The following is a 25,634-nucleotide window of genomic DNA, read 5'->3' on the forward strand; positions in this document are numbered from 1 at the left end:
AGTTACAATCATTTTCTTATTGCTCATGGTTTCTGTGAGTCAGGTATACAGGAAAGGCATTCTTCAAAAAGCTAAACATAGAATGACCATATGATCCAGTGATTCCACAGTTTTTATAAAAAAAGGATTTGGGAAGGACTCAACTGGGCAGCTCTGGCTGAAGGTTTTTTATGTGGTTGTCATCAGACAGTGGCTGGAGCTGGAGCAGCTTAGAGCTGGTCAGGCATCTCAATCTTCATGTCGTCTCAGAGCCTTTTCATGTGGTCTCTCCTCTGTAAGGGCTAGTTTGGGCCCCTTCATACCATGGCAGCCTCAGGGCAGTTGGACTGGTCAGGTGGTAGCTAAAGGCTGGAAGAGTGAGTATCCTTGCTAACGAGGCAGGAGCTGCATTGCCTTTCCTGATCTAGCCTCAGAAATCAAGTGGCATCACTTTTACCATATCATGTTGATTACAAGCAAGTCACAAGCCTGCCCAGATTATAGAGGGAGGGTTAAATCCCACCTCTTGATGGGAAAGTGGCAAGGTTCCAGAAGAGCATGTGGGATGGGAGATATTGTTGGGGCTACCTTTGAAAAACACAATCTGCCACACACACCAGTTAAAAGGCAGAGACCGTCAGGCTAGATAAAATAGCTATATGTTATTTACAAGCATAAAGACACAGAAAAGCTGAAAGTAAAAGGACGGAAAAAGATACACCATGCAAACACTGAACATAAAAGAGCTGGTATAGGTACATTAATGCGAGATAGAGTAGAATTCAAGACAAAGAATATTACCTGAGGTAAAGAGGAATATTTCATAATGGAAAAAGGACAAATAATCAAGAAGATATAATCATTTTAAATATGTAAGCACCCAATAACGAAGCTCCCAAATCACGAAAGAAAAATTGACAGTGCCAAAGGGTTGTAGAAATAGACAAAGCTACAAACATAGTTGGAGACTTTCCCATTCCTTTCTCAGTAATTGACAAAATAAATAGGAAAAAAAATCATTAAGATATGGAAGATTTGAACAACACTATCAACCAAAGTGACCTAACTCATATTTATAGACTACTACAACCAACAAGAGAATACACATTCTTCTCAAGTGGAGATGTAACATTCACCAACATAGACAACATGCTGGACAATAGAACAAGCCTCAATAAATTACAAAGGACAGAAATCATACAAAGCAGGATTTCTGATCACAATGTAGTTGAATTAGAAATCAATAACGAAACGACATCTAGGAAATCTGACTATTTGGAAATGAAAAAATAGATGCTTCTAAGTAACACACAGATCAAAAGAGAAATCACAAGTTGAATTAGAAAATATTTTTAATTGAATAAAACTAAAGACATAAAATATCATAAATTGGGGATTCAACTAAACAAGTGACTAGAAGAAAATGTATAATATTAACTACTTATATTAGAAAAGGAGAAAGGTCCCAAATCAGTTTTGTTTTTTGCAGTTTGTTATTTCTCTTAGACTTTTTTTTTTTCTGTACAGGAATTAAAAGAATTTTTTAATAGTTGAATTTAGGGGCTTCCCTGGTGGTGCAGTGGAATCCTCCTGCCAATGCAGGGGACAAAGGTTTGAACCCTGGTCTCGGAAGATGCCACATGCCGCGGAGCAGCTAAGCCCGTGCGCCACAACTACTGAGCCTGCGCACCACAACTACTGAAGCCCGCGTGCCTAGAGCCCATGCTGTGCAACAAGAGAAGCCACCGCAATGAGAAGCCCGCTCACTGCAACGAAGAGTAGCCCCTGCTCACCGCAACTAGAGAAAGCCCGTGCGCAGCAACGGAGACCTAACACAGCCAAAAATTAATTAATTAATTAATTTTAAAAACAGTCATTCAGGACAAGGAGAGAAGTCACAGCCTGCAGGGCTCCTAATCCATCAAGTACCACTCTCGTGCCTCCCCCAGCATGCAGACAGGTCTTGTCCCATTTTTAAAATTAATGTTCACTTTAATTCAGACCTCAGGTGAGTCGCCATGCTGTCTGTCTGTCGTCTTGGGTCCACTTGACTCGCAGTACACACTCGCACGAAGGCACACACACGTGGTTTGAGTCAATGCATCTTTGCCCCGTTGGAGCTCTTTCACCTCCTAGGCCTCGCCTCCTCGCCCTGCGCTCCCCTGTCATTTCATTTCACCCGCTGTGAGCTCACTCAGTCCTCCCTCTGCCACTGTCTGCAAAGCCCACCCCACAGGTGGGATGCCCAGTTAGGGCACCTCTCTCCATCCTTGTGTGCAAGGAAAGTTGCCTGCCACATCGGTAAGCCCCACACTGTGCACTCTGAGGGGATTCAGGATGGAGGAAACAGGATGCTGGCCCCAGATAGCTGAGGCACAGATCAAAGGAATGACCTCAGTGAGCATCAGACTCTTGCCTCTTCCCATACCTAGAAAAGTGGTGGATTCAGTCACCTGAAATGTCTAGTTTTCTTTAACTGACAGTAATCTTCTGATGTTCTCACTACCCTGGCTCCCCCGCTTACCTCTTCGGAGCTGTCCCTCAGAGCTCTCTGAGAGGCTGTCCCCTGGACTGGAATCCTCAGAAAGTCCACCGAATAATACATAATCCTCAACTTTTTGGGTGTGCATTTTTTTTCTTTTTCTTTTTAAAATTTATTTGATTTATTTATTTGGCTGCATTGGGGCTTAGTTGTGGCACGTGGGTTCTTTGTTGCGGCACGCAGGCTCCAGAGCACACGAGCTCAGTAGTTGTGGCACGTGGGCTCAGTAGTTGTGGCTCGGAGGCTCTAGAGCGCAGGCTCAGTAGTTGTGGCGCACGGGCTTAGTTGCTCCACGGCATGTGGGATCTTCCCGGACCAGGGCTTGAACCCGTGTCCCCTGCGTTGGAAGGTGGATTCTTAACCACTGGACCACCGGGGAAGTCCCTCAGGTGTGCATTTTTTCCAGTTGACACCAGGCATGGCCTTCCAGAGGCTTTGCTCGCGTCCTTCCTTCCCGTAGGGCACCTGTCTCCCCTCCCAGCCTCGGGAACCTCTGCTCTCCTGGCTTTTTCGTCACTCTTTCTTCGTGTCCCTGGCTGGCTCCTCTTTCTCTTTCATCCCTGAAATAGCCTTCAAGTGTCCCCTCCAAGGCCTGTGCCTTCTCCCTCCACCCCCCAGACACACAACCCTGGGGGGTAGGGCCGCTGCACCTGTTGAGCAAATGGTCCTGGTTCCTGAGAGCCAGTGGTAGAGCAAGACAGATCCAGGTCCCACAGTTCCGACCCACTGCCGTGGCACCTGGCACCTGGGATGGTCAGTGCCCCCACCCCCTCTGCTCAGACACTGGGCTGGGGGAGCTCGGGGCCCACTCCTCGGCCACCCACAGAACCTTTCTGCAAAGGCAGTCCTACAGGGAGACGGTACTGGGCAGGGCAGAGGGGGCTGCACCGGGGGAGGGGGGGAGGGTGTCTGTTCACTTCTGCCCGGGGCCTGAGGCCACCTGAGGCTAACTGGCTGCTCCATGGCCAAGTCCTCCTTGGTGGCTGGGACTGGGGTGGCCTGGGGTCTCTCCATCTGACCAGCTCTTTGCCGCCTGCAGCGGGACTCGGCCCAGCCTCTCAGCTGGCACAGCACCGGCAGGTGCACCAGGGGCTCCTGAGTCGGGCTGTCAGCCAGGTAGCCAGACTCTCCGGGCACACCGGCTGGCCTCAGGGGCTCTTCGTTCCTCCCAGAGGTCCCAGCACTTGTTTCCCTTTACATCCAGGCCTTGGTGTGGACACAAAGCCCTCCCATTCCTTCTTGGAGCTGAGAGAAAGCCGCAGCAAAGGGCCTTCCCCCAGACTTCCCTGGACGCGACAGCGGGAAATAAGGAGCACAGGGCGCAGAGGTGGCCCCGAGCCCTGCGCCAGCTCTCCGCCGGGATACAGGCCTGCATGACCTCGTTCGGGGCTGGGCAGAGAACCCCATAAGGAGGTGATGGCCCGTTTACCCCAGAAGGCTGGCACTGCTTCCAGAGCTGCCCGAGATGCAGTGAGTGAAAAAAGGCGCTTTCACACCTGCTGGCTTAAGTCTCTGCCCATCCTATCGCCGTGGCTCAACTTTCAATCATTGGATTCCCATTTTACAGAGGGGGAAGCTGAGCCACAGAGAGCTGGCCACAGCCTGTCCAAGGTCCCACAGCGGGGGAGTGGCCAAGTGGGGACATGCGCTCCTCTGCAGGCGCCTCAGTTCCCCGGGGCAGAGGAGGGAGGTGTCATCTCACCGGCAAGGCTGGGAGGGTCTTGGGGACCGGGCCCCGGGAGGCACACGGGGAGGGGGTGCACAAGGAAATAAGTGCCCGGGAACTCCATTTTCTACCCTTTTCGTTGATCTGGATGGCAGCAGAAAAGTCCTTTCTATGCTCCTGGGTTAGTAATGGTCGTGTGGTTACAGGAAGAGAGTGAGGATGTTCTGGTTCTTAGCAGGTGTGGCTGATGTGTTCAGATGTGCGGTGTTGCTATTCTACAACCGACTTCCTGGCCTTGGCTGTACTTGAGCCCCTGGTCTGTGAGAGGCTGCTTTGGTCCCTAGCCTCACGGGTCAACAGAGAGGACGGACAAACAGGAAGAAAGGGCCAATCTCAGCCTGGAGCCGGCCTCTGGGCCGCATGTAGGCCACTGCCTTGGGCTGGGCTGGGCTGGCCTGGGCTGAGGGAGGCCAGGGCCGGTGGCAGGAGCTGGGGTGGGGGTGGGGAGGGCGTGGGATGGGGAAAAGAATGGGCTGGAGGGGAGAGGAGGGAGGGAGGGCACAGGAGCGTGTGTGTGTGTGTGTGTGTGTGTGTGTGTATGTGTTTGTGCGTGCAGCATATGTGGGAGGAGGGGAGAGAGGGAGCTGGAATATGCGTGAGTGCAGAAGCTCTGAGCCCCCTTCTCCTAGGACAGGTGTGGGAGGAGAAAAAGTGTGGAGGTGTCCCTGGCTCCCACAGAGTCTGGGGAGGAAGCTGGATCTCTCGGGGACACCTTCAGCCCCAGTTTGACCCCGCCCCCCTTCTTCCTGTGCCTCATCTCCTGCGGCCTAATTGAGGAGCGGGAGGGGCCTTCGCAGGCTGGGGAGAAGCCCTCCTTCTGCCTAGTGGGGACCTCGGGAGAGCCTCGCCCAGGCCCGGAGAGGGGCAGAGGAGCCTGGCTTGGGAAAGGGGAGTCAAGCTTCGCCATGAGAAAGCTGTGTGATGCTGAGCCAGGCCCAGCCATCTCCAGTCGCAGTTTCCCCACTTATAAAATACACACGCTGAACTAAGTCATGGCCCAGAGCTCCGCAACCCCACATGTTAATAAAGGGGGCCCTGCGGAAGTGGGGGCAGGCGGGGGTGGTAGCGGATAGCCGGCTGCAGCTAAGCCAAGCTCTGGAGGGCTCAGCTCCCTCTCGGCGGGGAGAAGGCAGTCCTGGGATGGCTGCGGCCAGGAAGGGAAGCAGAGGAGGCCAGGAGCCTACTTCCCTGTGCCAGAGGCAGGAGGCTCATGGGGGAGGGGGAGGAAGTCCCCTCCTGATCAAGTCACTCCCAGAAGCCTGGTTGGGGCGGGGCAGGCGATGGAGTGCCGATCTGAGCTCCTGGGCCACCTCTGCACCCGCTGCCTCCCAGCTGCCGCCCAGCTGCCCAGGAGCCCAGGAGCCCGGCCAGGTAAGGGGCTACATGCGGGCATACCAGCCCTCCCACCATGTCCCCAGTCCTCTGATGGCCACCTCTCTTGGCCTCTGTCAGGGCAGGGGGGGGTCTGTCTGCCTCGCTTCTTGTGCGCTGCCTAGGTAGGTCATAGGCTTGGTTCGTCCATCTGTCTGACTGTCCCTCTCTCCAGCGTCCCCTGCCTAGTCCTGGGAGGAGTGTAGCAGGGCTCCGAGGTCGATGACTGTCTCAGGGGCCAGACGTCACCAGCCTTGATTAGGCTAAGGATGTACCCCCAGTGCCTGATCACTGGAACACACACACTCACGCATGCGCACGTGCACGCACACACACACACACACACACACACACACACACACACACACACACACACACCACCACCACCGCAGCAGCTCTCTAAGGACCCCTATCCAGAGACTCTGGGCAGCCAGGCTGGCCCCTCTGGTGGGAGGCTGAGCTCGCCACCCCATCTCCTCCAGGCGCTCAGGACTCCTGCCCACCCCACCATGGTCATGGCGTCCACCACGTCGGGTAAGGTTCCAGCCACTGTACCTACCCATCCCCCCACCCTTTCCTCCACTGGAATGAGCCAGGTGGGCCGGGCGGGGTTGGATGAAGCCAAGAAGCCCCTTTCAGAGACCTCCTTCACCCTCTTCTCCGGGCTGCTGGTGCGGGGAGGGGAGCGCATGGCCCCTATGTATTTGCTTGGGCTGGGGCTGCCCTTCCCTCCCCACCACATGCGGTTAGCGGGGGACGACCTGTGTTCTGCTGGAAGGCCAGGATCCAGGGAGTGGGAGGCTGGAGGGAAGCAGAAGGCCCAGGTTGATGGCTGCCCAGGCCACCAGCTCTGCCTGACCAGCTGGAAGCTCCCTGGGCTCGGTTCCCCTGTAGAGCACACTCCCTAACTCGGGACTCTCCCCCAACCCCTGCCCAGCTGTGCCCCGGCCCCTCTCCCAACCTACGCCGCCCGGCAACGGCAGCGAGGAGGAGCCGCTGGACGCCCGGGACCCGCTGCTGGCCCAGGCGGAGCTGGCCCTTCTCTCCACGGTCTTCGTGGCTGTGGCCCTGAGCAACGGCTTGGTGCTGGGCGCCCTAGTGCGGCGGGGCCGGCGGGGCCGCTGGGCGCCCATGCACGTCTTCATCGGCCACTTGTGCCTGGCCGACTTGGCCGTGGCTCTGTTCCAAGTGCTGCCCCAGCTGGCCTGGGACGCCACCGACCGCTTCCGTGGGCCCGATGCCCTGTGCCGGGCTGTCAAGTACCTGCAGATGGTGGGCATGTATGCCTCCTCCTACATGATCCTGGCCATGACGCTGGACCGCCACCGCGCCATCTGCCGCCCCATGCTGGCACACCGCCATGGAGGCGGAGCTCGCTGGAACCGGCCTGTGCTGGTGGCCTGGGCCTTCTCGCTTCTCCTCAGCCTGCCCCAGCTCTTCATCTTCGCCCAGCGTGACGTGGGAGACGGCAGCGGTGTCCTTGACTGCTGGGCCCGCTTTGCCGAGCCCTGGGGCCTCCGCGCCTACGTCACCTGGATCGCCCTGATGGTGTTCGTGGCACCTGCCCTGGGCATTGCCGCCTGCCAGGTGCTCATCTTTCGGGAGATTCACGCCAGCCTGGTGCCGGGGCCGGCAGAGAGGGCCGGGAGGCGCCGCGGAGGGCGCCGGACGGGCGGTCCTAGCGAGGGAGCCCGGGTGTCGGCGGCCATGGCCAAGACCGTGAGGATGACGCTGGTGATCGTGATAGTATACGTGCTGTGCTGGGCGCCCTTCTTCCTCGTGCAGCTGTGGGCAGCGTGGGACCCGGAGGCACCTCGGGAAGGTGCGTGGCCGGGGCTTGAGCCGTGGGGGCCACTCAGGCTTGGCTGCACACACACCTCGGCCCCTCCCCTCCCCAGCCGCGGGCTCCCAAGCGGACGCGGGCTGATATGCACTGCTAGCCGCTGGGTGGCACGTGGGTCGCGGCCTTCCCTGGGCACCCTCATCCCCAGCCCAGACCCCTGCACCACACAGGGCCCCCCTTCGTGCTGCTCATGTTGCTGGCCAGCCTCAACAGCTGTACCAACCCCTGGATCTACGCTTCCTTCAGCCGCAGCGTCTCCTCCGAGCTGCGAAGCCTGCTCTGCTGCGCCCGGACGCGCGCCCCGCCTGGCCTGGGGCCCCACGAGGAGTCCTGTGCCACGGCCAGCTCCTTCCTGGCCAGGGACACCTCCTCCTGAGAAACGGGGGGCACCTTCCTACCAGAGGCTCCACGAAGCTCAGCTGCCTGCCCGGGGACGGGCTCCGTGATCGCGCGGGGGCCCGGCAGTCAGCTCCTTGGTGCCGCGTGTGGGGAGGGGCTGCGGCGGTGGGCTGCAGGGGCCGGCGCATGGCTTCCACCCCAACCAGTGCCTGCCCTGCCAGCTGACGGAGGTCCTGGGAGCAGGGGGTGGGGGTGGGGGGCCCAGGAGGAAGGAAATGGGTGGGGCCGGGGGCCTTCCTTTCCCCGCCTCTCTAGTCCTCCTCTGACCTCCCTTCTGACTCTCCCCGTCATAAAAGTTCCAGCTCATTTTCCACCTGGCGAGTCTCCTTGGATCAGGGTAACGGTGGGCACAGGGGCAGCGCGGAAAGATTCTCAGAGCCCTCCCGCACCCACAGACACGTGAGCGGCTCTGGAACCCGCCACGCAGGCCTTCAAAGGCAGCCCCGTGCCAAAGAACCCCCTGCAGAAGCTGTTCCCAACCTTCCATCTTTGGGGTGCCGGGAGGCTGGCCCTGTACCCACCTGCCCAGCCCCACCGAGACAGAGAACTGGCTCACGTCGGGGAGTCAATGCACAGGACTTTATGAATGGCCGCCAACACCAGGCTGGCACCCTCGGCTGAGCAAGGGCACCGAGCACCCGACAACCAGCGACAAGCCCTCACGGCCAGCCCAGGAGGGGCCTGCCCCCAGCCTCCCTCCTCGGCTGCCTCCCAGAGGGGCCTGAGCCAGGGCGGGGGAGGCAGGGGTGGGTTGGGGCAGCCTCGTCCTCCTCTCTGCAGACGGTCACGAGCAAGCATGCTGCACAGGACCAGGGAGAAGCAAAGGGCCTGGGGAGCCCGGCCGGTCTCGCCCGTGGCCGCCTGGGGCGGGGCGGGGCCTGCAGAGGAACCGGTAGCACCTCAGTGCGGCTTGAGGGGTGAGTCCAGGCCCTGGGGATGGGAGGCCAAGAGTGAGGCTGGGGTCCCAGGGCCACGGGAGAGGCCTTTGCTCTTGCCGAGGCGGCTGCAGGCCACGGGCTTCGGGCTGCGGGGCCCAGGGCCAGGGGAGATGGTGGACGCCGGCCCGAGGCCCTGACGGACGGCGGTCTTCCCCAAGAGCTCCTTAAACACAGAGTCCATGGTCTGCGCCACGGCCTGGCGGGGAGGAGAGAAAGGCAGGGCGTCGGTGTGAGCGGCCTCCACCTGGCCAGCCAGTCCCCCACCCCCAGGTCAGTGCTGCCAGCTGACCCAGGAGTGAGGCCCTCGTACCCTCTGCTGCCCAAGCCTCTGCCCAAACTCCTCCACCCCCTGAAACAAAGTCCTCGGCCACCGCCTGTCCCCAGGCCCCTCCTCTCCGTGGGCCCCGCAGCTGTCGCCCCTCCCTTGCCCGGTTTCGCTCCTGCCACTTTTGGTGTGGCGGTCACCGTCTCCTCCGGGGACAGCAATCCTCAGCCCAGCCCTGAAATGGGAGCCCCTCTGGCTGGGCCCCGGGTCCCCCTCCTCTTCCCACTCTCTCCCTGGCTGAGATCACAGCCACCACCCCCTGGCTTCGGGGGCCACCAGCGTGCCCGGACCTCCACGGCCAGTGGTCCCCTGCAGCCCAGGGAGGAGGGGCTGAAATGCCCCTGGAGAGACGTGCACATCCTAACCGCCCCCAGCCTGCACTGGGCTGGGACCCTGTGTGGAAATAGGGCCTTTGCAGATGTAAGTTCAGGATCTTGAGATGGGGAGACGATCCTGGGTTATCTGGGCAGACCCCAGATGTAGTGATAAGTGCTCACACGGTTCCCGGGGCTCAGCCCGGCGGTGCCCAGTGGAAGCCCACAGTGGGGTGCGCTGGGCCCAGCGGACACAGCAGGGAGTCGGGGGTCCCCGGGCCGCACCCCTGGCCCCGGCCGCAGCCGGCACCCGCTCTCTCCCCCTACAAGAACTACGACCCCGCCTGGCCCCCCAGTCAGCCACCTCCCTCGGCCTCTTTTCCATCTGCCCCTTTCATCCTCCCTGGCTCGCCAAGCGCCTGCCACGTCACCACCTTTCACCTAGTCTGGCTCTAGATGCCAGCCTTGAAGCCTGTCCCACTCACCGCGTCCCACTCAGGAACCGAACGTGAAGCCCAAATGTGAGAGCCCCGGGTCCGCTTCCCTTCTACCCTGCCTCCAGGCCCGTCCCCCCCCACTGCACTCACACCCTTGCCGGCCTGCCCCTCCCTAGGCTGGGCTCCACCGGCTTGTCTGAGGTCAGGAAGGTCAGACTTGAACCTTGGGAGGGAAGAGTCCGGTTCATAAGGGGAAGCAGAGACCCACCCCCGAGAGGTGCCCCCCACTTGCCACATGGCCATTCCCAGCCCTCACCTTATCCACCTCCACATGTCGCTCCGGGGATGCTGGGACCAAGCAGCGTCGTCTGTGCCCAGAGGGGCCCCCGGGTGTGCCGAGAGGGGCCTCGGGTTGGGTGCACGGCTCTGGCCTGCAGGGCACAGACAGTGGGCCTGGCGGGGGCCCTGGGGAGCCCCTGCGCTGCCTGGCAGTGGCTTCTCCCAGCCCGGGGTGCGGCCAAGGGAAAGGGAACAGTGAGGCCGGTCCCTCTCCACGCGGCTGAGGTCTGGCCCCACCCTCCTCCAGCCTGGGGTGGGCGGGCAGGGCCCCCGGAAGGGGTCTTCCCCTTGCTCACCTCTGGACAAGCTCCATGGCTGGGAGGGCCTCTGGGCTGCTCACCAGCTCCCCGGCGGCCGGCAGCCCCTGGCCCGCAGCAAGCTTCTCTGCCCTGGCACCAGAAAGACAAGACCGCCTGTTAGAACGCTCATTCTGGGCTTGGGGTCTGGGGGCCAGAGGGCTCAGCGCTGGCCAGAAGCGGTCAGAAAGGCACACTCTGGGCCACCCCGGGCCTACGGAAGCGGGAACTCGGGGCGGGGGAAGGGCTAGAAGCCCGGGTGAAAGGAGAACCTCCCAGGAAGGGCCCCAACTTCACTCACTCACCCCGCCGGCAACGTGATGTACTTATGGGGGATGAGTCCCCGGGCCCCAGCGCGCTCGCCCCGCCACCAGTCGCCTGAGGCCCGCTCGTGCAGCCGCAGCACGTCCCCCCGCTGGAAGGTCAGCTCCTGGGCCGTGCGGCCCGTGTAGGCAAAACAGGCCACGGCCTCCACAACGCCCTCTGGGTCTAGGGAGAAAAGGGGACCTCAGTGTGGGGGAGGGGTGGAGTGGGCATCCAGGGTGGGGACAGGGTGGGGCACTCCTTCCCGCCCCCCTCACCGTCCTCCTGGGCCAGGCTCCCAGCCTCCGGCTCCGGCTCGTTCTCCCCCGCCGGGCCCTCCAGCTGCGCATCCCTGCAGTCCAGAGCAGAGCCAGGTGCATGAGCGCACAAGGGACCTCCCGCCTGCCGGACCTCCCTCCCGGCAGCGCGAAGAGCCTACCCCAGGCAGCTGGCAGAAGGCGGCGCCATGCACTTCTCATAGACAGGGCCGGGCAGCAGGGCCAGGGGCGGGAAGACCCGCGAGGGCTGCACAATGAGCGTCTGCACCAGCTGGTTCACCCGGCCCTGTAAGGCCACCGGGTCCTGCCCGGCGGGTACGGGCAGCAGCGTCGGCCCGAAGCACACGGCCAGGTTGTAGGCATCCATCATGTTCTCATCGCTGTACTGGGCCAGGCTGGGGGCACACGTGGGTCACAGGCAGGGAGCTCTCGGCCCGGTGTCCCCTCACCCCAGCTAGCAGCTGGCTAGGGCCACCCCTGAGCCGCCCTCGCCCCTCCCCCTGCGCCGAGAGGCACTCACTGGTTGAGGAAGGTGAAGAGGTAGCGCAGTACCACCAGCACCGGTCCGGGCAGCCGGGCCAGGAGGCCGCTCACATGCTCCACCCGCTCCGCCGCGGCCTCCGCTTCTGCGGCCGAGGCCAGCGCCCCGGAGAGAAGCCGTGAGCGCAGCCGTGGAGGCCAGCGGGGAGGGGCGCCCCCGGGCCCGCCTCAGACCCCCGCCTCACCCGCAGAAGCCAGCAGCTCTCTGAACAGCTCTGGGGGGAATATCGGGGGCTGCAGGCACCGGAAGTAGAGCTTCAGCACACCTGCCACCGAGTCCAGGTCATGGGCGGTGCAGCCCTCCACCAGTGGGTCCTCTCCTGAGGGAGACACGGTGGCGCAGGGGGCAAGAAGGTGGATTGCACCGGCTCTTCCACCCACCCCCACCCTCACCCCCGGCCCCGCCGGTCCCCACCTCTCTCAAAAGCGTCACGGATCTCCGAGACCCGGGGCTGGGCGCCGGACACCCGGAAGATGCCCTCGTGCTGCAGGCCTGCAGGAGGACGGAGAGCCGGTGGGCGCAGGATCGGGTGCCAGGCCAGCGGCAGGAGGGCCCAGGTCTTACTCACCGTTGAGGTTAATGAAGCGGACACAGCTCTCCACCACCAGGGGCACGGACTGGCCTGAGCTCTGGGGATAGGGACAGAGAGGGTGTTCCCTCCACTGTGGACACAGCACGTCCTGCCTCGTCACTCGCTTACTTTTATTTTCTCTTAATGTGTTATGCGGTCAGCAATAAGGCCTGCGAGATGTATGCCCAGGTGTCCGACATCCCTGGTGCCGTCTCGGGCCATGCCTTACGTTTTACCTGCTAACTGTTTATTGCTGGCATGTGGACATGCCATCGAACTCCGTATGCCGACCTCGAATCAAGTAACATCATGAAACCCAAATTTGTTCACTTAAATAATCTGTTGATTCTTTTGAACCATGACATACAGAATCACATCCTGCAAATAACAGTGTTATTTTTTCTTTTCTGATCTTTCTTGCTTCCCTTACTTCCCTCTCTCGTACCCCAGAAGTGGGGCCCGCGGACACCCTTGCTTCTGTTAACTCAACTCCTCAGCCCTAAAATCGCTGCCACCTGAGGCCTTCCGTTCCTAGTTAGGGACGTGCCCTTTGATCAGTGCAGGCCCGGCAAAGGCCCACCCAGGAGGAGACCAGTGGCCAGGGCAGAGGATACTGGGCTCACAGGCGGCCCCCGGGGCTGGAGGGAGAGCGGAAGCAGGGAGGGGCCCGCACTTGGTTGGCGGGTGACGCAAAGCAAGTACCTGGATAAACTTCTCCATGTCTCCCCCAAAGAGCTTCTGGTTATACTGGGAGCTGGGGCGGGGAAGGCGGCTCTTCGGGAGTTTTCTCTGTGTGTACTGGGTCCTGTCGTGAACAGGAGCTGGCTCTGAGGGGAGTGGGCGTGGAGACTAGGCTGCCCCGACACCCTGGCCCAGCCAAACAGCATGCTGGAGCTCGCGAGCTATTCCAGAACCCACTGGGCAAAGTGGGAAACAGGCCACCGAAGGACGAGCAACAGAGCCGGGTCCCAAAGAGAGGGGAGGTGGGGACCCCACAGCTCCTCGGGACAAGCTGGTCCCTCACGAAGGACTCACCAAGACACCTCCCGCTCTTCCTTGTCACCTGGGGAGGAGAAAACGTTGGTGTGTCTCTCGGGCCGGGAGGTTCCTCAACACACCGCAGAGGCAGAGGGCAGCCTGAAGGCCCCGGGCAGTCACAGGACAAAAGGCGGGATAGGGGCCGGGATCCTCGCTGGCTTATTCCCTGCGTGCCAAGCACCCTCTCTGGGTGGAGAGGACGTGGGCCGGGTGGAGGACCCAGGAGGAGAGCCAAGCTGCGGCCGCTCCCGGCCCTGGGGGTGGCGAGGCAGGGGCTCAGGGGGCCAGGAGTGGGGCCCACCTCGCTGAATGGCCTCCTGCAGCTTCTCATGCTTGGCCTGCAGCTTGGTGAGGATGCTCCGTCCACTCAGGTACTCCTGGAGTTTCTATGAAGCCCCAGGAAGAGTCCAAGGCTTTAGTCCTAGCTCTGGGCCTCCCCGGCCCCCCGCCCTCCTGGCCCCGCCTCCCCACCGTGACGTAGAAGGTCTCGGTCTCCTGCTGCTGCCCCCGCCTCCGGCCAGCCTGCCGAACCCCTGGGTCCGAGCTGGTGGACTTGAGGGACTCGGTGGAGGGGCTGGCCTGTAAGGAGTCGAGCATGTCCCCATCTTCCGACGCCACCACCTCCAGCAGGGCCTGCAGGGTGGCCTTCAGCGTCTTGTTCACCTGGGGAGGGGACAGCACCAGGACAGGAAGAAGTGGGAGACAGGGGAGGGACAGGGAGTCCAAGTCAGAAGGAAGGGGGAGGGCAGGCCATGTCTCCGGGTCCCTGTCCCTACCCAGGGCCAGGTCACCCATACCTCCTCTGTCTCGATGGTTTGTCGGTCCAGGCGGCTCTGGATATTCTGGGCTCTGGGCAGAATCTCGTCCCGCAGCTCCATCTCAACTCGGATCTCAGCCACCTGCAGAGGGCAGCATCCAGGGGGCTGAGGGCCACGCCTGACACGCAGGGTGGGGCTGGGCAGCAGGCACCGAGGTCTCTGGGGCCCATTTTCGCTGCCTTGGTGGCCGACGCACAGGATCACCAGCCTTGACGCTGCGTACAGCCAGATCTGAAGCATGGCAAGGACACCTTCCCAAGGGGAAGGCGCACACCCGCACGCATGGAGACTTGTGCACGGATGTTCCCGCCAGCGCTACTCCTAACAGCCCAAAGGAAGAAGCAACCCAAGTGTCCAGCAGCTGACAAAAGGACAAGCAAAGTGTGGTCTCTCCATACAATGGAATGCTATTCAGCCATAAAAAGGGAGGAAATTCTCATACATGGGTGGACACTGAGAACAATACCCTCAGTGAAATAAGCCTTTTGTCACAAAAGGACAAATAGGATATGATTCCTAGAGACAGAGAGTAGATGCTGGGGGCCATGGGCTGGGGTGGGGGGAGTTAGTGTCTAATGGGGACAGAGTTTCCATTGGGGAAGATGGAAAAGGTCTGGGGAATGGACGGTGGTGATGGTTGCACAACAATGTGAAGGTGTTTCATGCCACTGAACTGTGCGCTTAAAACGGACAAAACGGGGGCTTCCCTGGTGGCGCAGTGGTTAAGAATCCACCTGCCAATGCAGGGGATACAGGTTCAAGCCCTGGTCCTGGAAGAATCCACATGCCGCGGAACAACTAAGTCCGTGCACCACAACTACTGAGCCTGTGCTCTAGAGCCCGTGAGCCACAACTACTGAAGCTTGTGTGCCTAGAGCCCGTGTTCCACAAAAAGAGAAGCCACCGCAAGGAGAAGCCCACGCATCGCAACGAAGAGTAGCCACCGCTTGCTGTAACTAGAGAAAGCCCGCGCACAGCAGCAAAGATCCAGAGCTGCCAAAAAAAAAAAAAAAAAAAAAGGGACAAAATGGTAAGTCTTATGTATATTTTACCACGATTATAAAATTTCTTTCCAGGCCCTAGAAAACACTGACATTAGAAGACCCACCCCTTCAAGCCCACATAATGTGCAGAAAACTAGAAATTGACTCTCTGGAAAGGATAAATCAGAGGGATTCTGGACTCAGGGACACTAGTCACTGCTGAGGAACGGGACAAAAGTCCATACTGCTGAGAGAGAATACAGCAGCCACCGCCATCTGGGGCTGGCCAGGAGCTCAGAGCTGTGCCTCAGTGTGGGCCCGTTGGACATAAGGAATGTCACAGAGCATCAACATCAGACAAAGCCACTGTGGCCATGACGGCTGAAGATAAAAACGAGATCAAGTCATCAGCGTGTCTGAGCACAGACCAAAGCAAGAACTTTGTCCAAGCCACAAAAATAAGCAAACCTCCCTGTGTCCCAGCTAGTGTGAGGGACGGTTCCTTCCTCACTGATGATGGCTCTAGCCTCCCTTTACACACCCCTGCCCCGCCTTCTCAATAAGATTTATTAAGACACCCTGTCAGAGTTACCCCTGTTTCCTGACAGCATCCAAGCCAGAGCCAAGCCCCTCCCCCAAGTCCCCTAACCCTTGCCCAAGTCCTCTGAGTCCTTTCTAGCACCCTCTTACTGAGACACCCCCAGTTCCCCGTGATGTGGGTGTCCCTCGCAGCAATGATCTGAGTCCCTGCCCAGCCACCCTGGGGGGAAACCCACTGCTGACAAGCTCTGTTCACACACATCAAATACGTAATGCACCTCTCTTCAGTGCCTCCTCTGAAATATGAATTGACGGCCAAGAACTGGCAGCCATTTGAGGGAGAGCTCTAAAGTGGAAGACATAGATCAAAGCAAGAAAACAGTGAAAATGCAGGGAACCGGGGGAAATGTCAAGAAATAGAATGAACATTTCAGAAAGATTTGAGAAGATATTGTATCCATGAAACAAGAAGAAAGGTCTATTTTAAATAGGAATTTGGAAAACAAACCAAAACTCTTAAAAACAAAAAAATATGAAAGTAAATAAAAAAAAATTCAACAAGGGGTGGGAAGAAATAGTCGAAAAAATAAGAAAGCAGAATTAAAAGGTAGAGCGATGAGAAATAGGAAAGATAAAAGATAAGGAAATCAGGGCTTCCCTGGTGGTGCAGTGGTTGAGAATCTGCCTACCAATGCAGGGGAAACGGGTTTGAGCCCTGGTCCAGGAAGATCCCACATGCCGCGGAGCAACTAAGCCCGTGCACCACAACTACTGAGCCTGCGCTCTAGAGCCCGTGAGCCACAACTACTGAGCCCACGTGCTGTAACTACTGAAGCCCTCGTGCCTAGAGCCCGCGCTCCTCAGCAAGAAAAGCCACCGCAATGAGAAGCCCGCGCACCTCAACAAAGAGTAGCCCCCATTCTCCACAACTAGAGAAAGCCCACGCACAGCAACGAAGACCCAACACAGCCAAAAATAAATAAATAAATTTATTTTTAAAAAAAGATAAGGAACTTAGACTGTGAACCCATGATGTTCAACATCAAATTACAAGAATTCGTGAAAGCAAGAGAAAAGAAAATTAAGGGAAGGAAATTACCAAAGGAATAATATGAGCTCAAAACCTTAAGACACAAGTTTCCATACTGACAAGGCCCACTGGTTGCCCAGCACCATGAAGGAAAAAGGATCCACAAGGCATATCATCATAAAATTTTACACGAGGGAAAAAGACTATCCTAAAAGCTTCAGGGAGACAAATTACAGGTCACGTGCAACAGTCCAGAAATCAGAATGGCATTGGACTTCTCACCTACAAGACTGAAAGCTTGAAGTGATACCTTTAACATTGAAAAAGGAAAATGATTTTCAACCTTGAATTCTATACCAGCTACACTACCAATCAATTTCAAGGATAGAATACAGACATTTTTTCAGACATTCGAAGTCAGGAAAGTATGGGGAAAGATGTCCACACAAACAAGGATAATAAACCAAGAAAGAGAAAGACATAGGATCTGGGACACAGACGGTCCAACGCAGGAGAGAATGGCAGGAATGCTCAGGACGATGGGGAAGAGAGGTCCTGGACTTCACAGGCCTGCAAGCCAATCAAGGCCTACAAGCCTGGACTGGACGGCTCCAGGGCAGAGCTCTGAAGAGAAGAGATCGCCTGGTGTGAGGGAAAAGACGGAGAGGACTAGCACTCGGAGATGGTGATGTGGGGAGGAGCCCTAATCATCCATGGAAGGAGGTCGGTAGGGCCTCTGGAAAGCTGAAAAGTACTAGCAGCACCTGCCGCGTTGCTTGCAGCAGAAACAGCAGCTAGAAGACTGGGAAGGGGTTGTGTCTGGGGAGTGGGAATCAGGAACAGAACGGGTGAGTCAGACAAGGGCTGTGTGCCATTGGACGCCTTGAGTAACATTTGACTTTTTCAGATACGACTGTGGTCAAAATACAAATTAAATAAGTAACAGCTCAGTGTAACCCCAGTCCCTGCACAATGTTCATGAGGATAAACTGGTAAACAAAAGAATAGCTCGGAGGTGCATTAAAAAATTGCCTAGTGGGGACTTCCCTGGCGGTCCAGTGGTTAGGGCTCTGAGCTTCCACTGCAGGGGGCACAGGTTCGATCCCTGGCCGGGGAACTCAGATCCCACAAGCCGTGCGGTGCGGCCCAAAAGAAAAAAAAAAAAAAGATGCCTGGTTATAAGTTACTGTTTGCATGGTTTCTTTCCCCCCAAGTTTGCATTATGAAATGTCTAAGGTACACAGAACCATCGAAAGAAGAGTATACGGACAGCTATATACCACCCACCAGCTGGCCTCAAAACCAGTGGCATCCTGGCTGTGTTTGCCCTTGCGGGGAGGGGGTGTGTGCGTTCTTTGGCTGAACCGCAGAAGTGAGCTGCGGAGGTCTGCTGGCTTCAAACGCAAGTCCGGGAACTTCAGAGCCTCATTTGCCTTGAGACCACTGAAGGAGGGTCTGAGAAATAAGCTGCATTCAGGAGTTTCGACTCGTTAGCAAATGGAAGGTAATTCATTCCACTTACCTACCATCACAATGAAGACCAGAAAACACAAAGCCGTTTGCCTGAAGGGGCGGGCAGAGACCCTCACCTCATCCTCACCTCATCTCCCTCGTGGGGCTGGTAGTCGAAACGCAGCGGGGGACAGAAGGCGGCTGCGTGCACCTCCAGCACCTTGGCCTTGTCCCCTGGAGGGTCTAGGGCTTCCACCACCTCCTCCAGGCTGCCCAGGCCCTGCAGCTGGGAGGCCTGGGTGCGGCTCTCAGCGGCCGTGTAGCTCCGGAGCACCTGCCCCAGGGCCAGGTGGAATCCCGTGTCACAGCACTGGGGGACAAGCGAGGACACGGCTCAGGCGGGCTCGGCGCACAGGCGCCCGGCCCCGCCTGCCCGCCAGCACTCACGTCCATGAGGTCCAGGACGTCACGCACATAGTAGTTGTTCACAGCGGCGTTGACGCTGGCCAGGCTGAGCAGGTACTCATTGCGCGCCTTTGTGCACTTGAGTTTGTGCTCCAAGAACTTGGCGTGACGCTGCTCAGGACCACACAAGCCCCAGGGTCACCCACGCAGCCCCAGCTCCGCCTCCCATGTAGCCCTCACCCGCGACACACGCTCTCTCCCCTCCCTTCCCCACGCAGACAGCTACACGCGCCGTCCCACCAGGTCCCTCAAACAACTTGGCCCCGAAGTCATGATGTCCTTCCTCCGCGACCCTGCCAGCCTCAGCGTCCCCATCCTCTCTTCAGGGACCGCCTCAAACACTCCTCCTCCCCTCCTGTCACTCAGTCACCCATTCGAGGCGTCCGCTCGCTTGTCTGCAATCTCACAGCACTGCGTGAGGCAAGGACGGGTGGGTGGAAGGGCCCCCAGGCTTCCGGCAGCAGATTTCTCTTTGCCCAGCGGGGCTTGGTAGGGGAGACCAGCTAGGAGCGTGCGGGCTGTCCCGGGCCTAGCGGCTCTTCTCCTGCCCGCTCTGTCTACCACCGCAGCTTGAGGAGCCCTCCAGAGCCAGCCCCGCCTTCCTGCTGCACACCACCTCCCTGCAGGGCCGGGACTCGGAAGGACAAAGACCAGGAGCCAGAGCCTCCGGACACGGACGGCTGCCCCCCAGGCCCACCTTCTCCACCAGCCGCCCTCCCTTCTTGAGGGAGCCCTTGCGGAGGGGCCCTGCCTCCGTGCCGGCACTTCGGCATGCCCGCTTCTCCTCCTGCCGCTCGGCCTCCCGGAGCTTGGCCTCGGCATTCACGCTCTCCATGTGGTACACCTGGTATGTCTTCTTGGCCTGCAAGGAGGCCCAAGGCCAGGCAGCCTTGCTCAAGGCCACGGCCGCAGCCAGCCCTCCTCCTCCCCCTCCCAGCCCGTCTGGGACTCGGACCTGAGCACTCTGCCCAACTACCCAGTGCCCAGAGCAGGAAGAGAGGGCCGAGCTTGCGGTCCTCGAAACCCAGGTCTCTCCTTGAGCCTGGCTCGGGGAGATGTGAGGCGATGGCCTCCCTCTGATTCGGGCGGGCCCTGCGGCACTCTCACCGTCTGAAGCTCGGACACCACCTCCAGGAGCTCCTCCTGCAGCTGTTGCTCCAGATCCTTACTCTGGGGGGGAGGGGAGTTAAGCACAGCCCTGCCCCAGTGCAACACCCACCTCCACCCTGCAGCGGCGGCCAGCCCTCAGCTCGGCACTCAAGGCTCCCACCGGCTCCCCTCTGCCCGACGCCCCCCGGCCTCCTGGGCCCTCCCAGCCGTGACACCTCTGCATCGGGCACCCACGGGCTGCCCTCGCTGGATCCTGAGGCCATCCAGCATCCCGTGCCCAGAGCAGGGGCCTTGCCTTCTTGACTATGCGCCCAACATCCTCCGCGATGTGGCTCAGGCGCTGGGCCAGGGGCCCCCCCAGCACGTCGCTGAGGGCCGCACTCTCGCGGCTCTGCTGCCGCGTCTGCTGCAGCAACACGGCCCAGCATTGTAACGGCGACAGGAGGGACGGCTCCTTCCTGGGGGAGACGGGAACTCAGACCGACGGGGAGCGGGGCCTCAGGCCCTGCCGCAGTCGTCCCACCGGCCAGTCCCCAGGACCCACCGGAAGCTCTGGTGCTCCCGGCTGCCGCCCCCCAGGCGGCCTGCGCGGCCAGAGAAGCGCTCAACCAGCTTGTCCAGGCCCCGCGAGTACTCCAGCTCCACCTCGGCGCGGCGCCGCATGAACTCGGCCAGATCCTGCAGCAGCTCCCGCCGCAGCTCGCCCTGCAGCTCCAGGCAGCGCAGCTGCTCGCCCAGCTGCCAGCGCATCTCTGTAGGGGCGGGGCGGGGGGGGGAACGACGCGGCTCAGGCTGGGGCAGTGGACCCACCGCCGAGTGCAGGGAGCGCCGGGCCGAGGGGGCGGGAGGCCGGCCCGGCGCTGCGGGAGGTCTGCCGTCCAGCCGGCTCGGGGCAGGCCTGACGAAGGGGACCTCTGAGCTGAGGCTGAAGGGAACCAGCCGGGAAGGAAGAACAGAAAGGCCCTTCCAGGCAGAGGGCAGAGCCCTGCAAAGTGCCAGGGGCGAGAGGGAGTGTGGAGGGTCCTGGAGGCTCGGAGCAGGTTGGGATGGTAGGAGCACCTGGCACTTGGGCTTCCCATGACTCCCCGGTTCCCCTGCCACTTCCTGACCTTTGGGTGCCCAGGACCCCAGGCAGGGTGGCCGCCCCCCGCAAACACAGAGACACACGGAGCTGCGCAGGCGCGGGGGGTCCACGGCGCTCTGCCAAACCTGCAATGAACTTGCGGCCTCGCTGGCTGGAAACCCTGCCCTCAGCCCCAGGGAGAAAGGGCAGCCCCGGCGGGAGGGCCCGACCAGCCGGTGGAGGCTGACCAGTGATGGGACTGAGGCAACTGGTCTGTTTTCTGTTCCCAGTACCGACTCCTAACTACCCACGTCCCGGCAGAGAGAGCCACACCCCGCTCCCCACACTGCTGGCTTCTGACACCTTATCGCTGACTTGATTTGGCAACTTTCCCCACAGACCTAAAGCAAAGAACCGCCTGAATGAGGAGCTTAAGCAACCCACTGGCGAGCCCTGGGCATCCCGGGGACATAATGCACTGTCTCGGCTTCTGGCAAGCGGGTCACCACTTACTAATCGCTGTCCAACAAAGGGACGTTAAGTGACTCCTTAATGTTGATTATGCATCCAGTCAGTCTAGACATGGAGACACGGTGCCCACACTCCTGGGGACAGACAGCAGGGGGACAGGCACGCGCTAGAACGTGTCGGAACAAGTGGCACTGAGAAGACAGCACAGAGCGGGAGGTGGGGACAGGGAGGTGTCCTTTGAGAGGAGGGTGGTCAGGAACAGGCGACACTGGAATAGAGAGCTGAAGGAAGCAACAGAGGGGCCGTGGAGCCAGCGTGGCTGGAGAGAGCTGCGCAGGCGAGGGGAGGGGGAGATGGCCAAAGCCCGCAGTTGGGGAGGACTCCCCGCTGGACGCCGAGGGAGAGGGGAGCCACAGCAGCAGAGCCATGGGGGTCCGGCTTCGCACTCAGGGCCCCTCAGGCTGCCGTGGGGAGCCAGGGCAGAGGTCAGGTGACGGAGGAAACGTGCTCAGCCCAGGTGGCAGCTACTGCACCAGTCCAGGCAAAAGACAGTCAGGGGCTTGGACCAGGCAGCCAGCCTGGGAGGAGGTGGGCAGTGGCAGGACCCAGGGTGGCTGTCGGAAAGAACTCTGCAGTGAACAGCTTGGTACTGGTACCATGTGGATTTCTGTCCCGCCAGTGACGTCCCACGGGCTGTGGGGCATGTGGCAGCCTCCATGGGTCCTGCCTGCCCAGCATCCCCATCTCCTCCTCTGATCTCCCTTTGGGGAATGTCCCCTTCTTACTCTCAGCCCCTGGGTCCCTCTCCCTGACTCCAGGTGACCCAGATGTGGCTCTTGCATAACCCATCCCTCGGCCCCTCCACCCTCCTCCACCGCTAGGACTAGCTCAGTGACAAGGCCCAGGGGCCACCATCCCCTCCCCGCGCTCTCTTTCCACCAAGGGGTCAAGCTGGGTAAATGGAAGCCTGGGCGAGGACTGCTTCCTGAAGGTGAAACCAATGCAGAGTCTCCTTCCACCGTCCGAGGCCAGGCCACTTGAGATCAGGAGAGTCTTCATTAAATCAGGGTAACAGCTTGGGGATAAAAGTAAATTTCATTTCATTCCAAGAAAGATCTGAGATGTCCCGGCTTGCCTCACTGTCCTCCGGCGTCTGCCCCTTCCTCGTGGAGCAACAGTTCCCTGGGGACCTATCACAAGTGAACAGTGCTCAACGGGCCAGCAGGGCAAACGGTTTCGTTTCTTCCGTTCGGTGCAACCAAGCCTTGGCTGGGATTCGGACCTGGTGTCAGGCAGACGTTGAGTCGGCAGGGTCTGAGCGCAGTGAGCTGGTGCCCACCTAGCTCCCCAGGCTCTCAGCTGAGTCAGCGTCCAGCCCTCAGATCTCAGCTGGGATGCGCTCATCAGGGAACCCTTCCCAACCTCCCCACAGACTAGGTCTGGCCCTCTTCCTGTCCCTTTGCTTGACATCCGCGCTCTCCCTGTATAGTGGTTTTCATCATAATTGAAATTAACTGTGTGATAGCTTGTTCACTATATGTCTCCCTCACTAGACCTGTGAGCCATATGGCAGCAGGGATTGCTTCTCCTGTGCTCAGCACTGTACGTTCAGGGCCTGGCACAGAACAGATGCATACAAAACATCTATCAAAAGGAAGGATGGAATCCACGTATGCTTGAATTGCAGAGCCAGGACTGGGCCTCAACAACACTTCCTGTGAGCGAGGCATTCGGTCTCACTTCTGCTGACAAGCAAAGCAGAAAAGATGGCCTCCCAAACCACGACTATGCTGACCTTTCAGAATTTCGGGTGTCAAGACAGTGACCCCGTTTTTCTAGCATAGTAGGAAGTTTCTTTGGGAGGGGTGGTGGGGGCACGGGGCGGGGGGACGGGGAACAGAAGCTAAAATCATTAGAGACCCAGAGCAGGCAAGGAACATCTTAAAAGACAGCCTTGCTCGAAACCCCAATTTTTTTGCAGTGTGAATGAACTGACCCATAGTTGCTGACTGAAGAGTTGCCAAAGTCCTTCAGCCTCATGACATTTGGGGGATGCGGCTGCGGATCATTCTCTCCATCTGAGGAATGTTGCAGGCGAGGCTTGGAGAGCTGACTGGCCCTGCATGGTCACCTCAAGCTGGCTCTGGGCAGCAGGCCACCCTTCCCAGACGGGGAGGACTCGAGCACACTTTGGTGTAAATTGCTTGTATTGGATAATTACGTTGGAATCTCCATCTCTGCATTGGAAGGACATTCGAGGTTCATTTCATGACACCTCCTAGGACCTATAGGAGTGGCCGTGAGCAAGTCACTGCTCCTCTCTGAGCTTCGGTTTCCTTCATCGGTAAAACTGAGCTATTGAGAGTGATATACGGGGTCGCACATCTGAAGACACCAGAAAAGTTTACAGCCTCAAACTGCTGGCACTTGGACGCTGCCTTCTTCCCTTTGCAAGAGTTACCACGCCCTGAATAAGACCCACAAAAGCAGTCAACTAAGAGTTTGCAAAGCTGATTTGCATACGATTTGCACAGAGTGTTTATCGGAACCCAAAGAGGTCTGCCCTTGCAGAGGGCGCAAGATCCCTCAGGCCAAGATACACTGTGCCGGTTTGAGCCAGAGACAGTGGCCTTCAACTCTGAGCCACCTCAGCGCCCAAGGGAGGGAACAGGGACTGGGCTGCAGGGGACTGGAGTGGTTTTAGGGTAAAGCCATCGCTAAATCCATCCCCCGAAGCTCTCGGACCCCCTACCCAGCCCCCGTCAGCAAAGTCAAGCTGCTCCATTTCACTGTGGCTAGAATACCACTTTTTTGGGGGCACTCGGTGCCCCCCTTCCCTCCTCGGAGTCCTTAGGTGAGGTGCAGGGAGAACCCAGGAGGACAGAGCTACCAAAGGGAGGGAGGAGGGAGGGAGAGTGGAAGGAAGGGGGAACAGCGGCGGTTGAGGCCAAAGGGGCGTGGAGAGGCAGGCAGGGGCCGCGGGTTCCCTCCCTCAGTCCCCTCCGGAGGTCACTGGGGGAGGGCAGCGGGCCCTGGGCCAGCGGCCAGGACTTTTCGGGCTCCCCCACGACCTTCGGGGTCTCCGTAGGGAACTGGGCCGGGAGCGCCCAGCGCCCTCTCACCTTTGACTTGCGCCTCATGGTCCGCCTGCGGCCCTCGCTCCCGGCGCAGCTTCCCGTGCGTGGCCATGGCCGCCGGGCAGCCGCGCCGTCGAGCTCCGTTGCTCCCACGCGGCCGCGAGCGGGCCGGGCGCTGGGACCGGGACCCCGCAGCCAGCACCCTGCGCCGGCCCCGCCCCACCCCGCCCCGTCCCGCCCCCAGCGCGGCTCCCGGGGCGGGGGCGGCCAGGGGCGGCCCGGCGCGGCCCGGCACTGCTCGCGAGGGTCTGGGGTCAGGGGGTGGGGTGTGTGTGCCCATTGGGGCCGGGCCTTGCCGTCGCCTCGCCCCAGGCACTGGGCGCGCACCCGGGCAGCCTTGTGCCCAAGGTTCGGCTGCCAGGGCCGGTGTGGGAGCCCCAAGGTGCCCTGCAAGCTGGCATCCTCTGGCTGCCATTCCCCCCCAGCCTCCAGAAGGCTGTCTGGTCACCACTGCCAGACTGCACATCGTGGCTATTGGCCCTGAATGCCAGTGCGCAGTGACACCATAGCTGCTCCAGACCCCGGGCTCCCTTGGGTCACCTGTCTCCCCCAGATCCCCAGGACATCAGACGGGGCCCACCCTTCCCAAGCACAAGGATCCTGGAGAGCCAGGTGGGAAGGGAGGTCAGCACCAGAGAACAGGACGTGCCTTCGCTCCCTCCAGGCCCCCTCATGGGGAGCGGGTGGGGGCGGAGGGCAGAGAGCAGGCTCGGGCTAAGGTTCCCCTTCTGCTCAGCCCTGCGGGGAGGAACAAGCCTTGTTGCCCCATAGGTGGTTACCACTTCCTGCTGCCGGAAGAGACTCTTCTGCCTCCTTTCCCCGGCAGCTTGCACCTGCTGTCCTAGGCCCGGGGGACTGGGGAGGGGCAGCCCTCTTCCTGCACCCTCAGAGCACGGCCTTACTGAGCCTGGGGGCGTCTTGGGGCCTCTCTTGGACAGGAGTGCTGGAGTTTCCCTTCACCCCTCTCTACCAACTCGAAGTCACAGGCCAGGCCGACAGGTTTTTCTCCAGTATACTGAGAAGGCAGGATGCAGGTAGCAAGTGACCAGCCGGACTGGACAACTGTCTTCAGTTGGGTGGGAGGGAAATCCCTGGGGTATAGATGGTGGGGACGAGGGCGAAGGCAGTTAGGCTCTGGGCTCGTGCCCAGGGGAGGCGGGCCTGTAGGCGCTAGTGCAAGGGGTCCGGGCATGTGTGTGCGTGGATGTCCAAGTCAGGCTCTGTGCAAATGTGGGCACATGTGACCCGGACCTGCAGCTCTGGGAGGGAGGGGAGTCTGCGCAGGTACTTCCTGGCTTTCAACTGTGAGCATCTTGCTCGCCCAG

General features: G+C 59.8%; 2 protein-coding genes across 4 annotated transcripts; one reads left to right on the forward strand and one right to left on the reverse strand.

Annotated features, from left to right (window-relative positions):
* Positions 1–5,519: 5,519 nt before the first annotated feature.
* AVPR2 (arginine vasopressin receptor 2) lies at positions 5,520–7,837 on the forward strand (the record flags this gene model as incomplete). The annotated part of the gene is made up of 4 exons (XM_079727164.1): positions 5,520–5,618; positions 6,101–6,152; positions 6,556–7,440; positions 7,632–7,837. Exons 2-4 carry the CDS (start codon positions 6,128–6,130, stop codon positions 7,835–7,837), a joined length of 1,116 nt encoding a protein of 371 aa, XP_079583290.1. The 5' UTR covers positions 5,520–5,618; positions 6,101–6,127.
* Positions 7,838–8,426: 589 nt separating this feature from the next.
* On the reverse strand, positions 8,427–24,361 carry ARHGAP4 (Rho GTPase activating protein 4; the record flags this gene model as incomplete). 3 transcript variants are annotated; one of them, XM_079727593.1, is made up of 22 exons in its annotated part: positions 8,427–8,994; positions 10,191–10,305; positions 10,510–10,602; positions 10,815–10,998; positions 11,091–11,164; positions 11,252–11,485; positions 11,611–11,716; positions 11,816–11,950; positions 12,046–12,123; positions 12,200–12,260; positions 12,905–13,007; positions 13,238–13,265; positions 13,542–13,626; positions 13,712–13,903; positions 14,038–14,139; positions 18,212–18,433; positions 18,511–18,639; positions 19,226–19,390; positions 19,636–19,698; positions 19,934–20,096; positions 20,183–20,390; positions 24,295–24,361. In XM_079727593.1, 22 exons carry the CDS (start codon positions 24,359–24,361, stop codon positions 8,761–8,763), a joined length of 2,841 nt encoding a protein of 946 aa, XP_079583719.1. In that variant the 3' UTR covers positions 8,427–8,760. The 3 variants fall into 3 exon arrangements, with proteins under 3 accessions (XP_079583719.1, XP_079583720.1, XP_079583721.1); XM_079727594.1 differs by lacking the exon at positions 13,238–13,265 and having other exon boundaries at positions 12,905–13,029; XM_079727595.1 differs by lacking the exon at positions 10,510–10,602.
* Positions 24,362–25,634: the final 1,273 nt, after the last annotated feature.

Source organism: Hyperoodon ampullatus (assembly GCF_949752795.1).
Source record: "Hyperoodon ampullatus genome assembly, chromosome: X".
NCBI lineage: Eukaryota > Metazoa > Chordata > Mammalia > Artiodactyla > Ziphiidae > Hyperoodon > Hyperoodon ampullatus.